The sequence below is a fragment of the Microtus oregoni genome, unplaced genomic scaffold (genome assembly GCF_018167655.1).
Source record: "Microtus oregoni isolate MIOR12 unplaced genomic scaffold, Mior012 000001F_ref0000356, whole genome shotgun sequence".
NCBI classification, from domain to species: domain Eukaryota; kingdom Metazoa; phylum Chordata; class Mammalia; order Rodentia; family Cricetidae; genus Microtus; species Microtus oregoni.
The window spans coordinates 84,091,194-84,118,108 of record NW_024543060.1 but is presented as its reverse complement, the minus strand read 5'-3'; the positions used below and the strand labels follow the sequence as shown (position 1 = coordinate 84,118,108).

At 48.2% G+C, this 26,915-nt stretch overlaps 1 protein-coding gene across 4 annotated transcripts in view; it reads right to left on the bottom strand.

Moving 5' to 3' along the window:
- Positions 1-1,135: 1,135 nt before the first annotated feature.
- Cradd (CASP2 and RIPK1 domain containing adaptor with death domain) overlaps positions 1,136-26,915 on the bottom strand; it is a 146,592-nt gene continuing 120,812 nt past the window's right edge. For all 4 annotated transcript variants that reach the window (XM_041677792.1, XM_041677799.1, XM_041677819.1 and 1 more), the window contains exon 3: positions 1,136-1,831. In XM_041677792.1, coding sequence (XP_041533726.1) covers positions 1,530-1,831 — 302 coding nt within the window. In that variant the 3' untranslated portion in view covers positions 1,136-1,529. The remainder of the gene's footprint in view (positions 1,832-26,915) is intronic.

Genomic DNA, 26,915 nt, shown 5'->3' with positions numbered 1-26,915 from the left:
TTTTTGGCGGAGGGAAAGAGGGTCCCAGATATCTGGAAGGACCACTGCCATTTTTCTGAGCATCTGGTTCATGTTCCTCTTTCTAGGCTTCTCCTTGGGTGGAGGGGGCTAAGCAGAATACCTTTTTCTCCCCTTGAGAATTCTACAGAATTAAAAACTGGGCTCTCCAGTCACTGTGAAAGATGAACGAACTGTCTTCCTGTTCTCCTCCTCCCCTTGAGACGTAGCTTACACAGGGCTTGAGTTCACCCTGTAGACGAGGATGACACTGAGCTTCTGCCCCTCCTGCCTCAAGTTCCTATTGAGATCGTGGCTTTCCCCACCACACTGAGTTCATGAGGTGCTGGGCTAGAACTCAGGGCTTTGAGCATGATGGGCAAGTACCCTACCTACTGAGCTACACCCACAGCCCCTACGAGAGCCTTTTATGTAGCTCTTAGAAAGCATCCTGTCTGCCTCTAATCCAGTCATGCCGAGGCTAACCACATTCTGGCTTAGTTAGCCTATGTGGGTTCTGCCACCTCTGAAGGAGGGGTGCACCACCCTTTTACTCGGGCTGAGAGGCCCAGACAAGAACACACGAGTGAACAAGCCCTGAAAAAGAGCATTTGAGAAGCCCTGCATGGTCAGTTTTTGTTTATTTGCTTTGAGACAGGGTCTTGCTAATGGCTGAAACGGATCTGGAACACTGTGTAGCCATAGCCCAGGCTAGGCCTTGAGGGGATTATCCCGTGTCAAGAGCTGGGGTCACAGACATGTATACCTGTCTGGTTAACACTGCTGTTGACGAAAGGCTGGACGACAATCCATGACTTTCCTCAGGAGTGCAACACCTTCAGCCGTTCAGGCCTCGAGGGAAACACTGAGCGCCCTTTGTCTCAGACCCAATTCCCTTTAAGAAATGGACAGAGATTTCTTATGCAATCCATTAGGATGAGGGGGCTTCAGTTCTCTTCCTGGCTTCTGCAGGGAGCTTTGGTGTCTCGGGCTTAATCCATTCATTCTGCCTGAGTTACTTATCCCCACTATTTCCCAGTCGCTATCAAACTCACTCCACACCCACAATTTTACACCCTCAAACTATGCAGCAGAAGAATGGGGGGGGGATATACTTTCTCATGAAAGAGGCACATTCTATTACACAATTCAGTTTTTATTATCATCATCATTATGAAGAGCTAAGTCCACAGTCCAGTTTCCAGGCAACGTAAGAGCAGATGCTTCCTTTGTATGTAGGGCACCTGCGTGTGATGCAGTAGCAAGGGGCTTTTTTTGGTTTTGTTTTGTTTTTCTTCTGGACCTCTGTTAAAAGGCAACCACGCAGTTCAAAACTGCGGTCACAACAATGCAATCTTCAAGCAATTAAGGCCATTGGATTATTGAGCCGGTAGACTACAGGTGTTCTCCTTCCGCCTAAGGCTCACTGAAAAGAAAAAAAAATTACCCAGAGCGAAGCCACCTGCTGGGTGAAGTCCGATTCAGCCTGTGTGACTTGGGGGCCCACGCCCCAGCAAGTGGCAGGGGCAGGGTCACTCCAGCATGTGCTGGAGCAGCGAGGGGTCGGCCTCCACAGCCTGGAGGCCCTTGTGCAAACTTAGGAAGGTGGCCTGCTTCCCGTAGCGCTGGCGCCAGCGGACAAACGCCTCCACCACCTGCGACTGCACGTTGTGGGGGTGGTTGGCCTTGCAGCGGTAGATGTCGGTCTGGGACAGTCCCAGAGACAGCACCATGGGCTCCCACTCCGGGCCTAGCTTCTGGGCCAGCTGGTTGATCTGCCGGTCTGACGGGGAGCTGTTGAGGATGTGTGAAGGGATTCCTGCCGTCCAGTCACCTGAGGAGGAAGGGACAGGGAGGTGAATGAGACGTGCAAGCACCTCAGACGGGGAAGGCTTGGGAACGGAGGAGATGGGCCAGATAGGCAGCTACTCCTGGTCTTCCGGTACTGCTTGGTGCAGTGGGCTGAAAGTGCCGTTTAGCATCCCTGAAAGTGTTCGCTGCAGAAGATCCGAGAAAAGCTGCAGAGAAGAGAAATCCACGGATGGCCACTTATTTCTGCTTCCTTGTGTATACACACAAACACGGATCATGCCCACGGACAGGCTGTTTTGTTCACAAGCTTTTTTTGAGTCCCATCTCTTGTCAGAAGCCACACCAGGAGCTCTGGCTGAAGGCCACACTTCCCTGGGTACCAGCCTGAGGGCCAGGGGGGTGATGCTCCAAGCTGCAAGTCCTGTTGCCCCTGCAGAAGGGGCCCCAGCTGGGGGGTGGGGGGTTCAAGGCCAAAGCAGCAGCTCCTCTCCCCTGCACAAGGAGAAAGTGTCCCCTCCCCATCCCCATCCCCGTTATGAAAAAACAAGCCATAGAGACAAGAGTTGACAGGAGAGGAGAGCAGAGGCCATTGAGTGGTCTCACCATCCCAGTCATAGAGAGGGCTCGGAGAGCCTGACCTTACACCTCCTAAACAGGATGCCAATCCTGTAGACCAAAGTTTCTATCCCACCAGAGGCCCGGCTCCTTTAAGAGAGAACAGAAGTAAGGAGAAATGAAGGCCAAAAAGTTTCTTAAATCAGCGAATAAAATACAGTGTAACACACAGAAGTGGATGACTGTGGAGAACAGGACAGGCTTGGGTAGAGCAGGAAGAGAGGAAGGAAGAGAGGGGGAGGAAGGAAGAAGGGCAGACCAGGAAGACCCACACCACCAAGCAGTTATCTTGTGTCTCTCCTGGCAAGGACCACGTGGGATGTTATCTGTGGTGGGTGGGCTGGGTTGGGGATGTTTTGGCTGGCAAGTGGCCACCTCTAGGGATCTGTGTGAACTCTGGTCCTTGAAAACAAAGACTGCGGAAACATCTTTTGGCTGAGGAAATGACTTCTGGGAGAGGAAAGCGAAGCACCATGAAAAGCAAACCAATTAGAAACCTTCATTCTGACAGACAGTCACAAAGAACACCCTGCGTTCCCAGAGAGGCAGATCAAACTGGCTATTTGAGCTTCCTGAAGCCAATTTCCAGGATGATGACGGGACAGTCTATTGCAAAGATGAAGGTCATGCTGCAAAATACAATCGCACCCTGCTTACTGTGATGGGAAACTTGATGTGACTGTCAAGTCTGGGAAGGCCAACAATGAGACAGCCAGCAACAACTGAGTTCTCACTGAATGAACTGGGCAGGAGGTGGGGTGGACGCCCTCTGGGTCTGGGGTTAGGAGGCCTGCATAACCAGGTAGCTTGGCTAAGTCACTTAGTGCTTCCCAGATGGTTCATTTATAAAAGATAAAACCAGACAGTGCTCAAGGCGTCATTAGGTGTAACGTAGTACTATCTCTCAGAAGCGACTCAATTATTTTTTGCAGACCTGTGATTTGGGGTTCTCATTAAATCAACCACTGACCATTTATCTCTCTATCCCTTTATATGTCTGTTAAAGAGGAAGCAGGCCTGCAAGCTTTTGAGAATGAATTTCAGGTAATTATTTTTGTTTTGTCAAGACATCATGCCTCCTGAAGAGAAAAATAAAGGCGAAAAAAATATTTGGCACAGTAGGGTTTTTTTTTTCCCCAAAACTATATAAAACATTTTAGAAGTTCTTTTGAAGCCTCTTCTTCCACAGCTTCACAGGGACCTGCCTGACACAGGTCTGGCTGTATGTTGTTTATCCTTCCCCGAACTCTGTCCTCTGTCCACAGCTGTATGGTAGCTGTCCCCTCTCTGTGGGACACATCTTTGGTCAAGTGCAAGTCTCAGCAAGCCATTCTGCCTGCCCATTCTCAAATTCAATCCCCACTTACTCTGATTCCTTTGTCCACCCACGATCTTCAACGTCTCATCCCCTACTTATGTGTTGCTGCTGCTTCCCCCTCCCAAGTCCTGCTTACTGTCTCTGACAACACAGTCAATGCCTCACCACCAGGGAGCTCTGCCCATTGCCCTCTGATACACCCAGGTACCCAGAGCAAGGCTTGGCATACAGCAGTCCTTCCCTTGATGATTCAGGATAAGGGAGAAAATACAAAGGGTGATCTACCTCAATTACAATCCTCCTTTAGCTCCACTCTCTACGGTACAGCTACAGTGCTATTGAGTGCACACATTCATGCACTTATCAAACAAAAAAAGAAAAGAAAAAGAAAAAAGAAAAAGAAAGGGGGGGGGTCTGCTGAATACTCCAGAAGGGGAGAGAAGTGAACAGCAACACCAGATCTACCACAGAAACAACTAGAAAAATACAAAGCCCACACAGAAAGTTCTTTAACCCGCCCCCCTTGGTTTTATAAGGAGAAATAAACAGCATTTATTACTTTGAAAAAAAAGTTTACTTAAAATTCAGAATTCTTTTCTCAGTTTCCTCTTGTTCTGGGTGTGCTGGCTAGTTTTATGTCAACTTGACACAAGCTAAAGTCATCTGAGACGAGGGAGTCTAATTGAGAAAATGTCTTCACAAGGTTGGGCTGTAGGCAAACCTATAGGGCATTTCTTACTTAGTGATTGATGGCTGAGGGCCCAACCCATTGTGGTGGGACCTGGATTCTACAAGGAAAGCCACGTGAGCAAGCCAGTAAGCAGCACCGCTCCATGGCCTCTGCATCAGCTCCGTCCTCCAGGTTCCTACCCTGTTTGAGTTCCTCTCCTGACTTCCTCGATGATGAACAGGGATATGGAAGTGTGAGCCAAATAAACCCTACCCTCCCCAACTTGCTTTTGGTCATGGTAATTCATTGCAGCAATAGTAACCGAAACTAAGGCACTTGGTAACTTTGGGAAAGTTAAATGTGATTTTTAAACTTTAAAAATAGCATCTCTTGTAGTCTATAACTACATCTCCCACAGTCTGTAACTACATTTCCCATAATCTGTAACTACATCCCCCATAGTCTGTAACTACATCTCCCGTAGTCTGTAACTACAGCTCCTGGGTGTTCTTCTATTGGAAGCACCCCCCTTTCTCTTTATCCATCTATCCATCCATCTACCCACAGTTCCATGCTTAGACAGATACTCCCTTAATAATGATGATACTTAGTGAGTTTTTTTTTTCCTTTTCCTTTTAGATGTTGCTTGGATTCCACCAAAGCACATGCAGAATTTTTATGGTAAAGTCACGAGAAACTGAACGAATGAGAAATAGTGCTGGTCTTCTAGCATCCGGTCTTGAGACCACTAAATTTTCCCATCACTCTAGAGAAGGAAATGGAGAAACTTGCCCTGACCGCTACATGCTGCTTCCAGGAAGGACTGATTTCTGGGGCAGCTGCAATGGATTCAAGAATTGCAGGCCTCAAGTCTCACGTGACATGTGACTGGCCTGAAAAGGCGCAGGGCGTGCTGTTGCCCAGGAGAGTGAAGCAAACTGGAGCAAACCACTTGGCTGTGGAATTCTGTGGTTCTTGATAAGCTTGTACTTTTCTAGACTTTGCAGTGTCTCAATGGTGTGAGCAAAGTGACGTCTGTGATATTTTTGTCTCTCATGGGTACACAGCTCACTTCATGTAAAATGCAAGGACTACATACGTTAATCATGCAAATTCTCACAGAGGCCCACTATTACAGCTAGGCACGTGTGAGGCACTGGCGAGAGACCACCAGGCGAATCGAGCCGATGATGAAAATTGCTTAGGGACCGTCTTAAGTGGCTTGAGCACCACTGTTTAGCCAAACTCGTGTATCACGACGAAGCTGAAATAAGAGAACTGAAGCCACTTGCTTACTCCAGCCGTAAGTTCAGCCACGGAGTCATGTGCTGTCCTGTCCTAACAGGCACCCATGCCTATGACAGCTGCAGGAACAGCCCAGGTCGCAATTCTGGTGCACATTCTGCAGAGCTCAGAAAGAATGCATGCACAACAGTGTCTACTGTTAATTCCTTTAATAGTCATGAAAATAGGAATTTCTCCCGGCCTCCTTCCCTCCCTCTCTCTCGTATATGTGTATATAAACATATATATATATATATAGATATGTGTGTGTATATATATATATATATATATATATATATGTTTTAGTGTTTTTGAGACACAGTTTCTCTGTATATCCCTGGCTGTTTTAGAACTCGCTCTGGAGCCTAAGCTGGCCTCGATCTAAGAGGTCCGCCTGCCTCTGCCTCCCGAGTGCTGGGATTAAGGTATGCACCATCACCACCACCTGCCCTTTTTCTATACTTTTAACCAAGAATTTACCTTGAAAGATATGGATGTATTATGAGCAAGTGCATATATGTGAGGAGAGTTTTAACAGAAAAAAGAAACCACCTTCGCAATATGTTGCCCTGCCTTATTTTAACCGTGTTTAAGTAACTGAGAAATTGATTTTGCATCCTAGTAACTGACAGCAGGCAGGTTTGCCTAGTCCTGCTCTAGTGTATGTTCAGGGGCTGGGGAGAGGGTAGGGTCCGAAGCTCATCCATCATTAGCCGATTTAGGAGAGAGGGGGAGGTGCCACCAAGATGCTTTGCTTTGCCAAACCTGAGACCCCCACCCCCACCCCCCGACTGGAGCAGGAGTCCTAGGGCCCAGGAGAGGAATGGCTTCCTACCCAAATGCTTTCTGGCATATGGTGTGTACTCAATAAGCAATTGTTGAAATGGGTGTTTAGTCTTACTGCAACTTGATGCATGCCATGTTTTGTCAATACTCAATGGGAGACCTGCTCTTTCCTAACCAGAAATGGAGGAGAATGGATTGGGGCGTGGGAACAGTTGGGGGTACTGGAGAGAGACTAGGAGGAGAGGGATGGGAAACTGTGGCCAGGATGTAAAATAAATTAATTAATTAGTTAATTAATTAATTTATTAAACAAACAAACAAAGGAAGAAACCCTTTAAGGAACTGATGTAAGAGCTGACCCTGCGAGCATATAAAGAGTTCATCCATCGGAGGCTGCCAGGAGTCAATGGACGAAATCCAGCCACATATGAGTTCTGTTTGGCCTATGCAGTTCAGTTACAGAGACTCTGATAGGAAACTCATAAAATCCAGTATTTGCGGCTTTGCTTGTCAGCTCCCTGATGTCATCTGCATAATATTTTCTGGAACCATGAAAGACCAAATGAAAGGAAGAGGCCTTCAGGTCAGATCCAGCTTGAGTCACGTGTCCTAAGTATGTGGTATAAGACACGCCGCTTTGAAAGTGAACAAAAGTTTAGACCAGAGACTTCAGTGACAAAGATACAGGGTAGAGAATAGATATACAAAAAGGCACTGTGAATCAGTCACTAGGGAAGGTCAAATACCACTCAACTCAGATGAACACGGCTGCCAGGCAAAGAAGGGGGGATATTGCAAGACGCTGCTTGCATGAGCGTCTGATATGGCCACATCCACAGAGGTGGAGTCATGTTTGCTGGGAGCAGGAGGTAGGAGAGGGAATGACTTTGTCAGGTACAATCTCACCTACGTGAGATGAATAGGTCCCTCACATCTGTCATACAGCACTGTGTCTAGTTAATGATGACATATTGTGTTGTCTCACGTTGTGTCCACAGTCCAATGGGGGAAAAAAAAAGTTGAAATTAAGGAGAACTCTGTACAATGTTGGCAGGGTCACGGAGCAACTGAACTCTCTCACCCGCTGCCGGGGGATCATCGCATGGGAAGGTGACTCTGAAAACAGCCTGACGGGCTTTTAGCAAGTTAAATATAAAGCGAGCCTTTGTTCTCCCAACTGCACTTTTAGGCATTTGCGACAGAGACAGGTGACCTCTATCCACACGGGGACACGCACACGGGTGTTCTCCGCAGCTTTGTTCGTAGCAGCTGTGTGAATGAGGAAACAATGCATAGGATATCTGTGCAGTGGGCTATGGCCGTCTAACAAAGCGATGACATATTACACAGGCGTCAGCCTGAATGAGTCTAAAAATAATTACGCTGAATGAAAGCCAGAAAAGAGAGGACGAAGGTGGGGGGTGGGGACTCTAGGACTCCATATCTGTGAACCTAGAAAATAAAACTCATGAATAACAACAGAAAGCCAATCCATGTTTTACCAGGCCCAGGGAATTACAAAGGACCGTGAGAAAAGTTTTCAAATATATACACACACACACACACACACACATATACATACATACATGCATATCATTATCCCACTGTGGAGATGGTGTATACATGTGTCAAAAACTTGTCAATCCCATTGTTTTTAGGGGCAGGGCCTCACACAGCCTCGGCTGGCCGGCTTGGTAGCTGAGGTCGGCCCTGGACTCTGGCTCCTTCAGTGCTGGATTCTAGGTATGCAGCACCCTATCCTGCATAGCTTACTGAACTTTACAGTTTATTTCATGCCGATTATACTTCAAAGAAGTTGAGTTGCTCCCTCTAGAGCACCCAACCGTGTCATTTCTGTCTCGGCCCCAACCCTGCGTCACTGTGTTCGAGCCTCCTCCCCAGACGCTCCCATGGTGCTGCATCCTCACCCATGTGTGTGATTCCCATCTAGTTATCTTTGTAGATTGTGCTCGCCCAACTTCCACTGTCCTTCTGTTTCGGACTGGAAGAAATGCGAGTTGGCCCCGGCTTAACCTCCGTCTTGCCCCTATACCTGACAGCTTGGGGGGGGGGGGGGGGCTCTCAGAGGTCTGGAGAGCCTCTGGCCCAACTCTCTGGCTGACAGAAGGAGCTGGCACTCTGGGATCATGCGCTCCAGGGAAGCCGCTGTTGGTACTCACAAGCAACGCGCATGCGCAGGGGAGGGGGAGGCTGTGGGCCATGCCTTCCAGTCCCATCCCTTTCACCCATGGGGATCACACAGAATCAAGCACGACGGGACCTTCTTTTTTTTTTTTTTTTTTTTTTTTTTTTTGCATAGTTCTAAAACATTCCACTTGAAAGGTATCTTTCAAAGCAGCGGAAACGTACCCAGAGGCTTCTGGAGGCAGCGGGTACAGCTTTGAAAAACGTCGAAAGTATTAAAGATTTAGAAGAACCGTAAATCACAGTGAACCTTGATTCTGGACATCTCTCAGAGGAACATTTCCAGAGGCTGCAGCGCTTTCAAATAATATCATGTGCTCTGGCTTCAGCCTTGGCCACTTTCCCCTTCGAACAACAAAAAGAACCATGCCAGCTATTAAAAGGCGGTCTTGTTACATAATGCGTTAATCGCACATACCCTTCCCCGTGGGACTTAACCCAAGTTTCACAGTGGTCTACTTTATTTAGTATTGATAGTTTTATTCATTTCTTATTAAAGAGATCTTTCCGCAAAATTGACTGTTGCCTCAGCCTTGGCTTAAGAAAAAAGACTGTCTGAATTGGCGATGTGAGTGACAGACGGGCCCCTGGTACGAAGAATGTGGCCGACATTCCTCACGGAGGCAGGTGTCCGCATGTTGGTAAGGTTCTTCCGATTCTGCTGAAGACACTGTTGCTGTCCTCGGGCATTTTACAGGCAGAACACAGAACCAGAGCTCTGTAACGACTTGCCAGGTTCTGGGGTTGCTTCTGTCGTGTTTGCTCATTTCCAACGGCCCATGCTTTCATGAACGGAACAACCAGAATCATGAAGAAGGCGGAAGGAGAAAGAGGAGGGAACACGGCACTGATGTGTCTTCCCCTCTGGGGTTGGGGTCCCTGGCGTCCTGGCATTGAAGGGTCTGCCGTGTACTGCGGCTTTTTCTGAGAAAGAGCTGTGCGAAACAGGTCCTTGACACCCGGTCGCCCCTTATCCTAGGCTAGCCAGACCCACAATTCCCTCCTCGTGGCTAGGGGGGATAAGAAAAGGGAAGCAAAATGAAGTAATTTCCTCCATGACTGGGTAGACTAATACAGCAGCTGCTGTGCTCCAAATTTAGGAATGAGTCCTGGTATGGTCCCTTCCGGTCCCCGAGAGCTCTGATTCTAGTGTGTTCTCTGTTCATATCATTTTTAAATGAGGGGAGAGAAAGAAATACTTGTGCTCCCAGAGGCACTGGCAGAAGACAGGTACCATCAGCTTCTCAAAAAGAGCAGTTAGTATCAGGAGACACTGAATGACATGCCCCAAATACTGACTAGTGAGTGCCTGAGACCCATTTAAATCCCGCTCTGGCTGGCGGAAGGCCTGGTTCTTCCAGACAGGCTGCTAAGATGCTGATGAGATATAGCTGGATGTCACCCACAAATCCCAAGAGAAAATAAAAGAATGACCAGAAAGTCATTGTGACTATTTGAGTGCAATTCTTAAATGGTGGAGACACACACGTCTACTGGATGGCTAACCCGAAAACTCTGGAGAAGAATGCTACATGGCCTGAAGGCAGAAGTTGATTCTTACACACTTCCATAATTCATGCTGCAGCCATAGAATCCTAGAGGGAAACAGTTCCTGTCGCGGAGTTAGGGGTGGATCCACGCTAACAAACAATACTGACAACAGGAACATACTTCGCAGGACTGACTTAGGAGAAGCCCCTTGGGAAGACACGTCTGGTAAACATCTACTTGTAAAGACAATGTGAACAATGATTGACCCAAAGAGGAGTGGTCCAAAGAGACACCTAAAATGCTCGCTCATGTCTTTCCAGCCTGCTTCATTGTGTTCAGTGGCATCTTCTGCCTCCTACAGGTCAGTGGCATCGCCTGACTGCAGAGGATGTGGAGGATGTGGACGGAGCCGACAGCACCTTCCTCTTGGTGAATGAACACGAATGAATGCTTTGCTTTATTTCTAGAGTGGGAGCTTTTAGGAAGACTGCTCAGCAGGGGCTGGGCCATGGATACGGCTCTCACATCCTCCAACTGATCCTTCGGGGTTCAGACCACCCACATGGCCCCCTTTATCACGCAGCAGAATGAGATCCACTCAGTAGAAAGCATATTTCAGGTTTAGAATGTGGATCTTGTCCAGGTACTTGCAACATGTTTCTCTCTTGAGGTGCTGGGCAGTGGTGCTGGGCTGCAGCTACCAGCAGTGGCACACTACCCCAGGGAAACCTGATCATCAACCGCGCTACTAAGCAGCGGTGCTCAGCAGGGTAGAAACGTTAAAATGCATTTGTGACTTAGGATATTTTCAGGTTAGGATAGCTTTACCAAGACGTAACCCACTGTGAGTTGAGCATAATCAGTTCCACAGAGATAATTAACACAAACTCTGAAAAACACAGGCTTCAAAGTAATAGTTTCTCTCCTTCCTTCCTTCCTTCCTTCCTTTCTCCCTCTCTCCCTCCCTTTCTTCCTTCCTTCCTCCTTCCCTCCCTCCCTCCCTTCCTTCCTTCCTTCCTTCCTTCCTTTGAGGTTATACAGGGTTTCTCTGTATAACCTCCTTGGCTGTCCTGTAACTCACTGTGTAGATCAGGTGGGCCTCAAACTCAAGAGATCCACCTGCCTCTGCCTCCTGAGTGCTGAGGTTAAAGGCTGGGCCAAAGTAATATTTTCAATTTCCTCCCCCAGCATGAAGGTGCTAGAAGAAGAGAAGGAGGAAGAAGAAACAAAACAGAAAATCCCTTGTCATATTCTTTTAGTCTGTTTCCTGGTGGGATTCTGGGTGGATGTCCCAAAGACCACAGAGGCAGCTTTTATGGTTAGAAAATGGAAGTGCTGTCTGGCGGACTTAGGAAACCAGAGGGATGGGCGAGCAACAGCTCATCTACATGGGTCCCATCTGCTTTGGGTTTCGTGTTTTGCACAATTACTGGAAGCATTTGAGAGTGTGCTGCAGCCCTGGACACGAGGAGGGGGTGTGTCCTAACTGCAGTCCTGAGGTGAAACGGGGGTGAGCGGGAGGGAGGTGAGTGAATGCGGCCACCGAGGACTCCAAGGAGAGTTTCCAGGAAGCAGCAATGAAGAGCATCGCAAACACAACCCGAGCACGTACTCGACTGGAGCCAGTGTTTTGGAACACGGTACAAACAACAACTTTCCACTCAGTGGGGAAATGCCACCGCTTTCATTACTGTGTCAGCTGGGGTCACAGTGTCCTCCACAGCTCGGCAGTTCCACTGCGGTGGCAGGGTAGCTCTCAAAACGCTTTGACGATGGACACTCTGCTATTTGTTAACTGCCCAGATGCTGCCGCTGGCTTTTTCCAGCCTGGGCTCTGAGAGCCAGGCTGTTCGGAAAGCCCTTCTTCTCTGTGCTCCAGCTGACTACTCCCTACTGCCCGCCCCACCTCCAGGAGCTCCTTGGAGCCTCCTCCAGCGCTCTTAGCTCAGTCATTATGGCCACTTCTGCATGAGCCACAGCCCAGCAAGGAAAAGGTCCTCCCATCTAAAAAGACAGGCAAAGCCCAGAACAGCAATGGATTCATACTCCAAATAAACAAAGCCTGAACTGAAGAGGGATGGATAGGAGCCAACATTCTTTGGTTGAAAGAATTCAGTGGCAGAGAATTCTTAAAAAAGAAAAAGAAGAAGAAAACCGTGCTTCCTATCTCCGCTGATCCAACCAATTAAATACATTAGCAGAAGCAATTAAAAAGTTATTATTGTCTGTCTGAGGGAAACGAGTGGAAGCGGGTAGTGTGAGTTATTATACCTCGCTCTTCGGGTATACTTTCTAAAGGGGAAAAAAAAACAGATAAAAATCCCTGGGATTCTAGAAATAAATGGCAACAATGAGAGCCTGTTCATCCACGAGTCCCTTTCGGGGCATAAATCACTGGTCTCATTAGTCCACTGTTAGGAGGAGATGACATCCCAGCATCATAAATCTGATTTCCATTTCTGAGCCATGACTCAGAAGGTTGAAAGATAACCTGATTCTACATCTAAGCCTGGTTCTGGACAACATATTTCTCTCCTCCCTCTCTTTTCCTGACCCATATGTATGTGTGTATGTGTGCCTATATGTGTACCTGTTGGGCGTGCGTGTTTGTGTGCATGTGTGTGTGCATGCACATGTGTGTGTAAGGCACAGGACAATGCCATGTGTTGATCCTCAGGTGCTGTCCACCTTGTTTTTGAGACATGGTCTCTCGCTAGCTGGACTTTACCAGTTAGTTTAGACTGGGTAGCCAGTGAGGCCCAGGAATCTGCCTCTCTAAATCTCCCCTGTGCAAAGATTGACACAAACATACACCACCGTAGCCAGCTGTTAAACTGGGGTCCTAGGAGTGAAACTCGGGTGCTCAGGCTCGCAATGGTGAGCATTTGATTGACTCGGCTACCGATCCCCTTGGTTCCATCATTCTCTGGTTCCATGATTCTCTTCATGCTACATTATTCTGCTCACATTTACTTACTCATTAGAGAGTCTGTGTCTTAGAAGTTCTTGCATGCACTTAACTACAAATAAAGGGAACTTTAGGCTGGGTAGCCAGCAAGCCCCAGGAACCTGCCTATCTGCACCTCCCCTGCATAAGGGTTGACTCCAAACTTACACCACCATAATGCTGGAAACGCCATGAAACATCACTAGGTATTTCAGGATTCCAATGGTCAAAAAAACAGAAAGGCCCTCTAGAAACAGACCCCAGAAGGTGAGTGCATGTCACGTGCCCAGCCCCATACACACACAGTTTCTCTGAGAACTTGCCCCATTACTCCTTCCCTCTTCATAAATGCCCTGCCCCTCTGCGGCTTACACAGAAGCGTATGGTGGCCTGAGCGTAAAGTCTAGAGTCAGTCATGACAGGGTAGCCTTGTGTGGTGGTTTGAATGGGATATCCCACATAGGCCCAGAGATTTGAACAGTTGGCCCCCGCTGGTGACACTAGGGAGGCTAGGGAACCTTTAAAAGGTGGAGCTTGGCTGGAGGAAGTGTGTCACTGGGGAGGTCTCTGAGGGTACACCCCACTCTTTCCCCTCATTGCCTGCCTCCTGCGTATGTATAAGGATGTGACCCGCCAGCTTCCTGTTTCTGCTGCTATCCCATGTTCTGCCATCCCCGCCATGACGGACTCTATCCCTCTGGAACTGCAAACCAAAATAAACCTTCTTCCTAACATTGCCTTCGGGCAGAGCGTTGTATCACGGCATCAGGGAATTAATGAACACATCTGTCTTTTAGCTGCAGAGCCAACGATTCAGTGGGATACAAAGAGGACACAGTAGCTGGGACGGTCTGGCTCTTTGTTGAGATTAATTTCCCCAAGGATGAACGTAGCCTCCTTCACTAAAGGACCCCGGGAGGAAGTCTTTCATGAGAGTTAAGACTCTGAGACCTATATAGGTCACTCTGGTTCCTTTGGACTGGCCAAGGACATTGTTCATTGAGGAAAATTTTAAGCCTTCCTTTTTCTTAGCAATGACACTGTCCACAGTGATTGTATCGAGGTGACAATATGGTATAGGGCGCAGACACCAGAAATCCACCCTTCTGCCGCTGACTCATAGCGGTCCACACATTTATGTGCCCGTCAACAGGAAGAGAGCAGCCCAGCTTTCTCCCTTCCTTCCTACAACACCACAAGAAGAGGCTGGGGTCCAGATTTACCTTCTGGGCCATGTTCAATTCTCCCGTTTCCTCACCTTTGCTTATTCAGGCTACAGTCTCCTACAAAGCAGGGGCATTCTAGAACGCCGTCTTGGCCTTCCATTCGCTTCAGAGACAAACAAGAACAGCCAAAGGGCACATCAGCTAGCGGGCGCAGCAGGCAGACTAGTACAGCGTGCCCAACACAGAGATCAGAGGCCTAGGAGTCGGGAAGCCATGTGATAGGTGATGCGCTAAGTCTGCGACCTAGAGACCGGTGTGACACCTACTGGACACGTCTTCTACAGCTGTAAAATGAAAGGGCTGAACCAGCTACAGAGACCGCAAGTGCAAACATCCCCAAAGGTGTGATCGAGACTATAAATCAGTATAAACATGATCCACAGGGGCTGAGGAGACCCACAAGGACACGCCCCAGTTAGGGGTCAGCTGCTGCTCAGAAGGAGTCACCTGTAGCCCTGGGCAAGGCAGTCAATGTCTCTACATCACATCTTTGAGAAGAAAAGCCACAGATTTTAGGTAAAATCTTTCTGAATGGTTTTTTTTTTTTTTTTTTTTTTTTTTTGAGAGATGGTTTCATGTAGCCCGGGCTGGCCCTGAACTTCCTAGGTACTAAGCTGGTCATGAATACTTTATCTTCCTGCCTCCACCTCCCAAGTGCCAGGATAACAGGCATGCGCCCCCATCTTTGGCTAAAAATCTCCTAGTTTTACATAGTGTCAATGAACAAAAAAAAAAGACATTTAAGAATGCTATGTAAGCCAAGCAAAACGTATGTGTAGGCTGGCTGCAGTCCTAAGGGTTCAGTCTGTGGCCTCGGCACCAGGCCATGTCTCTAAGCTTTCTTTAAGAGCTTACATTCTGTGATCTGTCCCGGGGCATGCTTTTCCAGCAAAATCACTGCCCTGATTAATGTCTATTTGATAATGAAGCCAGAAACGACACAGCGCAGGGCTTCAGACAGGGTGTAGCGGGGATTTGCTTTGGAGCGCAAGGGCATAGGAAACGTTGAAAGACTGGGGATGAGGCTGTGACTGGCATGGCCCAGTTTCTAGCCAGCAAAACAACTCTGACTGTACCTGGAGGAAGGCGCTGGAAAGAGGGCTAGTGCCTACGGCTGAGCAAAGCACCAGGATGTCGGGGCAGGGACAGGGGGTGCTGCCCTGTGAACCAGGGTTTGCAAAGCCTCAGAGGGGGTGGAAGAAGTTTTCCTATTCTATGGTTCCTTGGAGGTTTTTCAGCCTTGAGACAGGCAGGGGAAGAACCAGAAGGATGGTTAGAAAGTCACTGTAGGGGAAAATTGATCATGGCTTTTGACCCAAGTAGGAGCAGGGGCTATGGAGAAAAGCAGACAGACTGTGGTGATATAGAAAGGGAATGATGTCCTCTGGTGGGTTAAATACGGGGCAAGACAAGAGAGTCGTCCAAGACAGTAGGCTGCCAGGCTTCTAGTGTAAGTGACTGGGTGACTGTCACCACTAGAATCGAGGAGAAGGCTGGGCCAGGGAGCTGGCTCAGCAGGTAGAAATGCTACCTGAGCAAGCTGGATGACCTGAGTTCAACTCTCCCACGATGGAAGGTGAACTCCTCCTCCCCAAAGCTGTCCTCTGACTTCTGCGCGTTCAAGGTGGGACACCCCCCCCCCCCGCCACACACACACACACATAATGATAACACAGAGAAAGATGCACGCAAGGGGGGCCGGTAGAAGTGAGATTGAGACGTTTGCATGGTCATGAGACTAAAAAGGGGGCAGAACTACATGGGTCTGGGCTACAAAACAATCCGTTCAACACTGTCGTTTTCTTGGCTCGTGACTTTTCAAGGTACTTTCTGGGGACAGTAAGTACTAAAGAAGTTAGGCTGTATGTTCCGGCCCAGCACTGGATCTTCTCTGGTTATCTGCTGTAACCTTCCTAGACACAGCGATAGACACCAACACACTGTGCATACCCTGCTAGGCAGTATGCTGTTGTCATGTGTTCACCTGCTTGTCCTTTATTCATTTCTGTTGCGTGATAAGATGCCCTGGCGAGGAGAACCGAGGGAGGAAAGGCTTGCTCCAGCTCTCCATCCCCGGTGATAATCCACCACTGCAGGTTAGTCGAGCCAGTGGACGTATGGAGCAGCTTCTCATATCACATCCAGAGCCCAGAGCAGAGAGAGAAAGCCATGCTTAGCGCTCAGCTGGCTTTCTCTACTCTCACGAAGTCTAGGGTCTAACACTAGGCAAGTATGCTTCCAACTATCAGGCTGGATCGCCCTACATTAACAATGCAATCGAGATATTTCCCTGCAGACATCCCCACAGGTCAACCTCATCAAGACAACTCCTCACCGAGACTTTTCCCCCACGGGACACAAGGTCGTGCCAAGCTGGCAATTCGAGCTCACCATTGCCGCTCAATTCTCCTAACAGCTCTCCAGACAGACACCACGTGATGGTCACTCTGCTAAGCAGGAAACGGAAGCACAGCGGTTAGTAACTAACACACCAGGGTCAGAACTGCCTCAAGTGGACTAACCGGAAGTTGAACCTGATAACCTGGCTTCTTGGTTGTGCTTTGAAACAGCACACACTGGATTCTGCTGCCTCTCCGAGCATCTCAGGTGATGCCTGCAGCTCTGTTTGCTCTCCCTCTCTCATATTACATATGCCTGTTCCTCAGCTGAACTGGTTTCTAGACTTCTTGTTGGGGCTTTCCTCACATGAACTGGCTTTTGGATGACCCTCCCCCTGCCACTCACTTTCTTTTCCCCACTCTTGAACCAGCAAAGCTTGCTGGCTCTTGGTCTATGTATTGAATGGGTCCTCTCTTCTGGACGGAGAACAGGAAGCAGGCCCCGTATTTATTCCTTCTGAATCCTTTACAGTGTTGCCAATGGTGGCACACAGAGTGGGCCCTCTTACACAGACGGGGCAGGCCAAGTAGGGATAATAGGCCTGGACACGTGGATATCATGAGTCAGCTGGGGATACACTTTTCTCTGTCACAACCCCAATTAAGGGGAAAGGCCTTATTTTGTAAAATACTGGCCTTGTGGTAGCCAGAAATGTCAACATAATGAATTGGCTAATTGTTCCTTCTCCTTGCAGATCTTTGCCAGCCCCATCTCTGGATCACAGCGTCGGATCTGGAAGGCACCGTGCTTGGCTGTGCCCTGTGACACGACCGACCTTGCTTGATGGTGAGGCTGCCTAGAAGTCAGGCCACCTCTCACCTTACTGCATTTGGGGGTACTCTGGAGCTAAGCTCCTCTCTGTATCTGCTCTTGTCTTCCGTTCCCCAGAGCCTGGGAGGGATCCTCCCTGCCACATACCTGGGACCAGTTTTCTGCTATCAGCGGGCGGCTCCTGGTCCCTGTCCCAACCCCTGCACACAGTCCCCTCTAATGGATCCTTCTTCACATTCCTCAGTGATAGTATTCCTCCTCACTTCCCGCCCACAAACACGCCAAGACAGAGCTGGCCGAGTAAGGGAACCCCCAAATTCAGCAAGCAGAGGCCTCCAGCCCCCTTCTAGGAGAATCAGGAGGGAGAACTGCCTCGCAGACTGAAGGGAGGCTAACGTTTTGTTCAGGGCCCATTTTGTCATCTCCTCCTCACAGATAAATACTCAAATTTCTAACAAGAACCTAACCGGTTGGCCCTAGCATTGCGATTTATAAAGACGACCTGACTTGAGGCAGGACGTGAGCTGGAAACGCATCATCAAGAACACATGAGAAAGACTAGCAATGCCGGGCTGGAGAGAGTTTGGTTGGCAAAGCGCCTGGTTTGTAGTGATTAGGGCCTTAGTTTAGTCCTCAGAACCCTTGTTAAAAAAAAAAAAATGTCGTGTGATGGTGTCTGCATGTGGTTCTGCCACTAGGGAGGCAGAGACAGGTGAATCCCTGGGGCTGGGGCTCCATAGCCAGCCAGCCAGGTCTAATTGGTAAGTTCCAGGCTGGTGAGAAAAACAGTAAGTTAAAGGTGAATGTACTTCAAGAATGACACCCAAGGTTGTCTAGTCTAACACACACACACACCTTGTGGGGAAGGAGAGAGGGAGGAAGAGAGACACTGACTAGGACTGTTGAATAAGGCTGTATAAGCTCTCTCTTGAGTCAACAGCCTGTGTCAAGGTACCCAAGACACTGTGCTTGGGGGAGAGGCCCCAGAAACAAACACGAAATGAAAGAGATTTGTCTTTTGGGGTAAGGCTCTAGAGCGGACACTTGAGGTCCAGGGGCATCAGGAGTGAGCAGCAGGCAAGCTGGGGAGGCTGGGCCCCTGGCACAGGCTCCACGTTATGCGTCCGCTTCCTGCAGCAATCTACAGACGTTCAGATGTCACAGCCGAAGCCGAATTCCTTGGAACTCTCCCAGAGGGAAAGGCAGAGGTCACTTTCAGAGCCACGGGATTCTAGGGTTCCCGAGGAGGACAGGGGAAGTGCTCAGATCCCCCAAACAGGTTAAGTTACAGTCACGACGCATTCCCATTGCATAATTCCATGGGAACCCTGTGTAGTTTGGGGGCGGTGTAGTCTCCAGGCCTCACTCTTCCCCCAATACTGTTTGCTTCAGAATGGGCCAGCTCCACAGAGGGTTTGCCTTGCCTTGCCCCTCAGCGGAGTGTGTGTCCTCCGCGGGAACAACTTGCTCAGGCCAAGAAATTGGATCCTGTTTAAATGACAGTAGTCATGGGAAAACAATATGTCTTCGGCCAGGACTGAAGCCTGGCTTGTACTTCACGGCTGGCACTGCCTCAACATGGACCCAGCAGGCAGCTGAGAAACCTCTTCAGGCCACCAGCCTAGGACGACCAATCCTGCTGCCCTCACTTGCCCTTCGCTGCCTCATCCCTCAGCCTGGGCTTGGTCTCAGAGGAATCTCCTTTGGCCTCGGTCAGTCCCTTTCCTGGGATACTAGCAACCCAGTCTCTTCCCAGATTCCCCCAGATACCTCTCGACTTCGCCTGGGCCCCTCTAAGCTCACCTGTCTCTCTCCACTGCTCAGCTCCAAACCTTCCTCAGGCCAACGATTCCTGAAGATCCACAGAACCTAGACCAAGGACATCTCATGATGTAAGCCTCCCTGCTGACACTCGGAGCACTTAGGGTCCTTTGGCGTTGAGATCATCATCCATCACACAATCCAGGAAGCAGAGAACTTAACTTATAATAGTGACAGGTCACACAAAAGACGGGCTCAAAGAAACAAGCATTAGAGTTTCCAGGAGGCACATACAATGTGGATGAGTGAGAATGCACAGGCACAGGTGTGTAAGAAAGGGATTTAGCAGCTAAAGACCCCTGCCACCCAGCCTGATGACCTGAGTTCAATAGCTTGGACCCACAAGGTATTAGGTGTTGCATGAAGAGGGTGCCCATTTGTTTGTCCCGGCTGCCCGGCTAGCTTACACCTGAAATAACCACACAGAAACTGTATTAATTAAATTACTGCCTGGCCCATTAGCTCTAGTTTCTTATTGGCTAACTCTTACATCTTAATTTCACCAATTTCTATTCATCTGTGTATCGCCACGTGACTGTGGCTTACCAGCAAGATTCTAACCAGCATCCGTCTCAGGCAGGAGATACATGGCATCTGCCACTCTGCCCTTCTTCCCAGTGTTCAGTTCTGTCTTCTCCACCTACCTAAGTTCTGCCCTATTGGGCCAAGCAGTTCTTTATTGATTAGCCAATGAAAGCAACAAATAAACAGAAAAAACTCCTACATCAATTAGGAGAGAGCCAGCTCCTACAGATTACCCTTTGACCTACACACATGCACACACACGGAGTGTGTATATCACAGTTTCTGTCCCAACTTTCTCTGATTATAATTCCGGGTTTCTGGAACGAGCCAAGAGGAGCTGCCAAGAGCGAAGGTGGAGAATGTAACGTTTCGTTCTAAGTGTACTGTAAATTCAGAGTCTATTTATCATACGCTCTTGACAACTTCCACATTGCTGCATGGATTCAAGGTTTCGTTGGACGGGGTCATGTTGGAAGGTTTCTTAGCATCTCAGGAGGAAGGAGACTCTGGCAAGAAGCGTTCCAGTCATAAAATAGGCTGCTTTCTATTTAACTATAGACTCTCGCCCTCCATTAGGTGCTGGCGAAGTTTCCTGTGCACTGTTTTAATGCTTTCTAATTCTTGTATGATTTAGCAGTTCATTCAAACTTACTTGCCTTTTCTCTGCACATTAATTTGAGCCATACCAAAAAAAAAAAATGAACAAGGAAACAAACGACACGAAAGCTCTCTGAAACAAAAGAGGAGAGACTTCATGCAGGACACAGAAGGGTAGTGCATTTGGACCATCTTTTGATTAAAATGAGCATTTTATATAACAATGCAGGATCTGGGGAAATCAACTCAAGATGCAGTCTATTGGAAGTGCACGGAGACAAACTAAGTCCAGACCCAGACTTCACACCAACTACAAATCATGGTGGCCTGAATCAGAACGTCTGCATACGCCAGTTTCCTTTCCTTGGTTTTGGCAACGAATTATCATTAACTTGGTCTGTCGGGGGCTGCAAATCCCTGGCCCCTTTGACTTTCTTTGCCTGCCTCAGACCCTTTGCCTGCTGCAGTGAACGGAGCAAAGCAACTTGTTTCCCTGTGCCTGCAGCTGCTCTGAGCACGAGACCCTGATGGTGGGGAGTGGGTTCTGGTGAGGCCTGCAGCTGAAAGATCCCGAGGGCTGGGCGTGGCTATCAGTTAAGGATTCCTGGAGCACAATAAAGTTGGCATTCTTGTATCAAGGATGACCCATGTCCCTGTGTCTGTGTGTGTGTGTGTGTGTGTGTGTGTGTGTTTAAGGCTCACATACCATCCTGTGGCGCACACGCTACATGGGTCTAACTAAGATGTGGAGCAAGGGAGAGAACACCTCACCCTCTTGTACCCATCTATTATTGTAAAGTGTAGCCAGTTCTCATTTAGTAGTAGCACTGCAGTTTTAAAACACAAATAGAAACTATGCTCAAATCACAATGGAATAAGAATGAAGTAAAACAAACAAAACTCGCCATTCGCTGGCACCCACCGTGTGTTAGGTAAGAAGTCTATTGTATACTTATCCCATTTACTCTTTTAGAAAACTGACTTGCGTGTCCAGAGTATACAAAGGTCATTCTTTGTTGCACACTGTAGGTTTTTTGACATAAACAGTGTTATGTGTCTACTACAGGGTTACACAGAACAGCTGCCCCAGCTCTAAGTATCTGGTGCTTCACCTAAGCATCCTTTATCCCCACCTCCACACCCCCATTTCTTCCTGGACGCTGGGCAACCATTAGCCTTTTTACTATTTCTGTTCTTTTGCTTTTCCCAGAATGCCAGCCACAGCTCTCGATAGGAGGCATCCCTCCAGAAGGTTTATGCATGAGGACCTGGCTTTCCATGTAACAATTCGGAAATAGGGAGTTTGGGAGAAATAACTGGATTCTCTGAGCTCTAACTTCATGGGTTTGTGGACTGGTGGACTCAGAATTGAACAGCACTGCCGGGAGGTGATGGGCCTATTGGCAGGAATTACGGAGCATCTGTATGAAAGCTGTGTCTTGTGCTGCACCCTTCCTGGCTGCCATGAGGTAAGCAACCTCTGCCCCATCTTCCCACTGCCATGCTACGTCGGCCTTGCCTCAGATCCAACAGCAATGGAGACAAGTGACCATGGGCTGTATCCTCTGAAATTGGGAGCCCAAGAATCCACTTCCCCAAACTTTCACCCCATTCACTCAGACACAGTCACAGCAATGAAAACCTAGAGCAAAGGTAGTAATGTTGGGGGTCACAGTACGTAGACTTTTCATACTGGCGTGTTATACCGACCAACACGCAATCAGTGTCTCTTCACGGTTCTCTAGCTCGTTTCTTTACTGTTGCCCAATAATATTTCCCCATACAGATGCACACTATTCATGACAGCTACTCAAGTGTCTTGGCTGCTAACAGCCGACTGTGAACATTCCTGAATCAGTGTGTATGGGCATGCGCTTTGAGCATTTGGGTAGACAGCTGGGAACACAACTGGGTCACGCGGTAAACTTCGTCTAGCTCAAGAGGAAACCGCTGAACTCCCTAGGTGTCTCTCATGCCCCCTCCTTTTGCCGAGCCTTTTGGTAGCCCTCAGTGTGTGTATTTTATCATTGCTTCTCGGGTGAAAAAAGAAAAAAAAAAAAACAAACCTGAGACTCTATGGTGTCAGGAAACTAGCTTCGAGTCACACAGCAGCATGAAGAATGCTGGGGTCCAAATTCGGGGTGATTTGGCTTTAGGGGCTGGTGATTTCTCAGCGTCACTGTCCTGCCCCTGAGCCACCTCGGTGCTCAGGGAAGATTCTCCAATGGTGCAGGTGCGTGAAGTCCACCTTGCTTCATAGATTCACGTTCCTGTCCTTAGTCAACATATGCAGAAAGGAGATGTCCTACTTTGAATCACTTGGCTTTCTCTCCCTCCCTAAACCAGAAACCCTTCCTCTCCCCCTTGGCAAAATCCCCCAAGGCGAGGTTTGCAAGGCACCGTGGGTCTGGAAGGTGACAGGCATTAGGGGCAGCCACACCTCAATGTAACTCTAGCTATCGGCAGCCTGCTGTCGATCAAATTTTGCCTAATCACTCCATACGTCACCTTTATTGATGCGCATATGGGCCCTTAAGCTAGAACGGAGCTATATCCTGATAAACATATCTTAAATTAAGCTGCCATCACAAAGGAAGGCATTGAATGCCCCCAACAGACTGCATATGCTAGCTCAGCAGCAGGCTAGATGCAGGCCAGCTGTTTCCTCTCGACAGGCTTGTGGTGAGCTGCAGCTTGCTGCCGCCGCCCAACGCTGCAAGAAACCATATGCACAACATCACTAGCCCAGGGGAAGAGCGAAGTTCAAATGTAAATAGTTTCTACTAAATGCTTTTGCACCATCAGAAAGGCCAGAGATCTTAAGTGGAACCGGAATTGACTCTCTAAGTAAAAGTCCCAGGAACAGGCTTAGGAATCCAGGGTTTCAGCGGCAGCAGTTCTAGGATGGGAGATTTAAAAAGAGGGCCACTCCTGTCTCCTCACTCTAGAATGGGTGTCAGAGGAGCCCTCGTTCATTGTTCTGTAGCTCAGCCCCTAGAATGCATAAGGCCTTGGATTCTATTCCTAGCTGAGAAAAAGGAAAAGGGGACCAAAGATTTGAACCTATACAGAACTTAGTCACTTAGGAATATTTACAGCTTGAGACAAGGGAGCTCAGCCTTGCGCCTTTGAGGCATGGTCCCAGCTGGTCCTTATTCTGAACCCAAGACAACTGTCCCTTGGCACACAGTCCAGGAGCTAGGCAGCCATCGGGTGAGAATGGCCAGTCTGAGTCCAACACTATTTAAGACCAGCTCCGACACGTACGTTGTCGGGCATGATGTGGACTCGGCCATCTACCCGGTCACGATCCATGTCTCAGTTATAACGTGTGTGTCGAGGGTCCCGCTGCAATTCTGCATCCTTAAGGTGCACAGTGTGCGCAGTCCACGCCCACCCTCTCTTTTGGGGGTTCTTCTATTACAGTGGTCACACGAGCTTTCAAACAAGCACAGAGCATCTTGCTTCAAGAAGCACAGCTGGGTACAGCCTGGAGAGGTGGCTGAAGAAGCTTAAGGGAAGGAGCAATGTTTAGTCTCGGGGCAAAACCGAGTGGTTAATTGAGGAAGCACGCTTTGCATAGCAATCTGGACAGCCGAGAAGCGAAGTGCAGAGCTGACAGCCATGCCATTGCTTTTTCGGGGTGTATACGACTTTCCAGCTGGAGCTGAAGGGGGCTCCATGACGGCGTGTCCTTGGCTGCCCTATGAAGACGTGGTCTTCACCCCCATTACTGCCACATAATTATAGTAAAGCTTTTTTTTTTTTAAATCATTGCTGTTAATTGATTCCAGATAGAATCTCACTGTGGAGTCCTAGCCAGCCAAGAACTCCCTAAGTAGCCCAGGCTGGCCTCAAGCTTGTGGCAATGCCTTTCCACCAGCTCCTGAGAGCAGGGTGTAAACCACTACACCCGGCTTTTTTTAAGTTCTGAGATTGAACCCGGGGCCTTCAGCATAGTAGGCAAGTGCTCTACTACTGAACCCTGCCTCCCAGCGCCAGTATTTTTATTACTCAGTAGAACACGTTTGTTTGGCATTATGTTGGCATCATTCTTCGTCTTTTCAACGTAGGTGAAAATGAACTAAACATGGCTCTTCATTGAAAGTTAAACATGCGGGCATGAGACCTCTAATTCAGCCCGTTTTTTGTGTTCACCAATCTTTTCCCTTCCTCTCAACTTGTCTCCACCCTGATGCAAATGCAGTCGCTTCTTTATTTGCATTCTTGACAGACAACACAGACTACAAAAATCCCCATTCCCAGCTCCTATCCCTATTCTATCAATAAAACAGAGCTGTCTAGGGAACGTGTCCTATGTATACGGAAGAGCCCTAGACAACTTACAGGGCATTTTAATTCCCCATTTTTTTTATACAGCACACCCGGCTATTAAGCCACCATGACTCATTTAGCATCTGAACTTGGAGGCCACTAAGGTAAGCACCAGCATGGCCCTGAAGCACTGCTGGCCTTTCCCTGACTCCGGAGCTGAAGATGATTCTGGCTTCCCCCGTCCTCCCAAGAGACTGGCTGTGTCCAGCATGTGGCTCTTTGGAATCTATGGGCAGTTTGTACCGCTGGATTCTGGGTCTTAACTTACAGTGATGCTCCGGTTTTTCTGAAGGAAGAACGGACGTCTTAGATGTTGTAGCTAACCCGTTTTGCCACAGAGCAAAGGGCTTCACTATATAATTTTTATCTTTATCAATGACTAGTCATACTATTTTAAGAAGAAAAAAACAGCATCAAATCTATGCCAAAAGAGTCAACTTGAAGTTGAAAAATCCAATGTTATTGATTCTAACACTTCAGAGAAATATTAAAGTTTCTAACATTCTAAACCCTGGGGAAACAGTACCCCTACATTCTAACAGCCATCTAAGAGAAGCTAGAAAAGAAGGTTATGAAATAGTGAAATAGTGAAAGGGTAATATCTTTTCATTTTCCGAGTTTGCAGAAAGTCGTGGGTCTTTATATTAACGATCCCCAACAAGTACTGACCAAGTGCCCTGTCTCCAAATACCCTAAAACTTTCTGTGAAGACAGCTGTCTCGAGATGTGCAATCATTTTGAGGCCCCAGCCTTCTCTCTTCAGAGCGAGACCAGCCGCATCAAGACAAGGAATTGCCAGTGTCCCATCCTCCAACAGCCGAGATGGTCATCAGGCACTTACAGAGGCAGATGGTCTACCAACAGGGAGTGCTACACAGCTAGCCCACGGAGGGGACTTTCATCTTGAATTCTTTTGCGGGGGGAGGGTTCCACCATTGTTTTTGTTTGCTTTGTATATTTCTTTCCAATCCTTTGATTATCTTTTGATGTTTTCTTTGAGACAGATACCTTTTTAGCCGTCATAATTTCACTAACAGAGCACAGAGAGGTCTATACTCAGGCACGTTCTGTCTTGTAAGAGGAATCTCCTGTTTGTTATTACTACTATACTTCTTGCTCATTCCTGGAATATTTACCACATTTTTTTCTCACTTCTTTCTTGAGTATCCTAAGTTTTAGTAAAATAAAGCAACCTTTTACCTCATTTTGCCCCATTTCTGTTATTTCCCCATTTTGAAAAATCATACATAAATTAAGACCTATATGACCATTTTCTTTTAAATGCCTAAAAAAAAAATCCAGTAACACTTTTAAGTACAAGAGAAAATAAAAGGATTCCACGTTCTTAGAATTCTTGCCCTTAGTCTTAATATAAAACGTACTGTACTGAGGCCTATCCACCTCACCGGATGTGATTCTCTCTTTCCACCTGTTCAGACCTAATCCACACACGGCTTCCTCTTTCCCCGGCATCCCCCACCCAGTCTGACAGGTCATGGTACCTCCATCCTCACAGTCCAGCCAGAGCCCCATCACTTCTCATCTCGCACCTGGGTCCTCAAGGGCCCCCTCTTCCTCTCCCCATCGCAGCTGAGCAATCCATTACAAACCTCGGCTGGATCATGTCACCTGTCGCCTCCAAGCGCTGCAGTAGTTCCCACAGCACACACTCACTGTGTTTAGAGAGCAAATACAAGATCGTCTCAATGGCCTGTGAGGCCCAGGAGACCTGACCTTCAGTGATGGTTTTGGCTTTCTGTCCAGACACTGGCCAGATTCTTGTTCTTTAGACACGTGACAGCCATGTTCCGACTGAGGGCCATTCTGTCAGCTTCCTCCCACAGCTTTAGCCCACGGTGAGCGCCTCCAAGTCTCTACTCGGCAGACATCTGCTCAGGGGTAAACTGCCTGAAACCACACTCCCTCTCTATACCCCCCTTATAGCATTGTATTCCTCTGAACATATCACCTAACTTACTCTCTCATGGCTGTTGTGTGGTTGTCACCATACACGTACACCCTTTGAGCGCCAATACCTTCCGCCAATTCCGTAGTCATGTCCCCAAGCAGAGATTTTTCTCTGCTTTCCAAACAGTGCCCAGCACATAGTGAGCA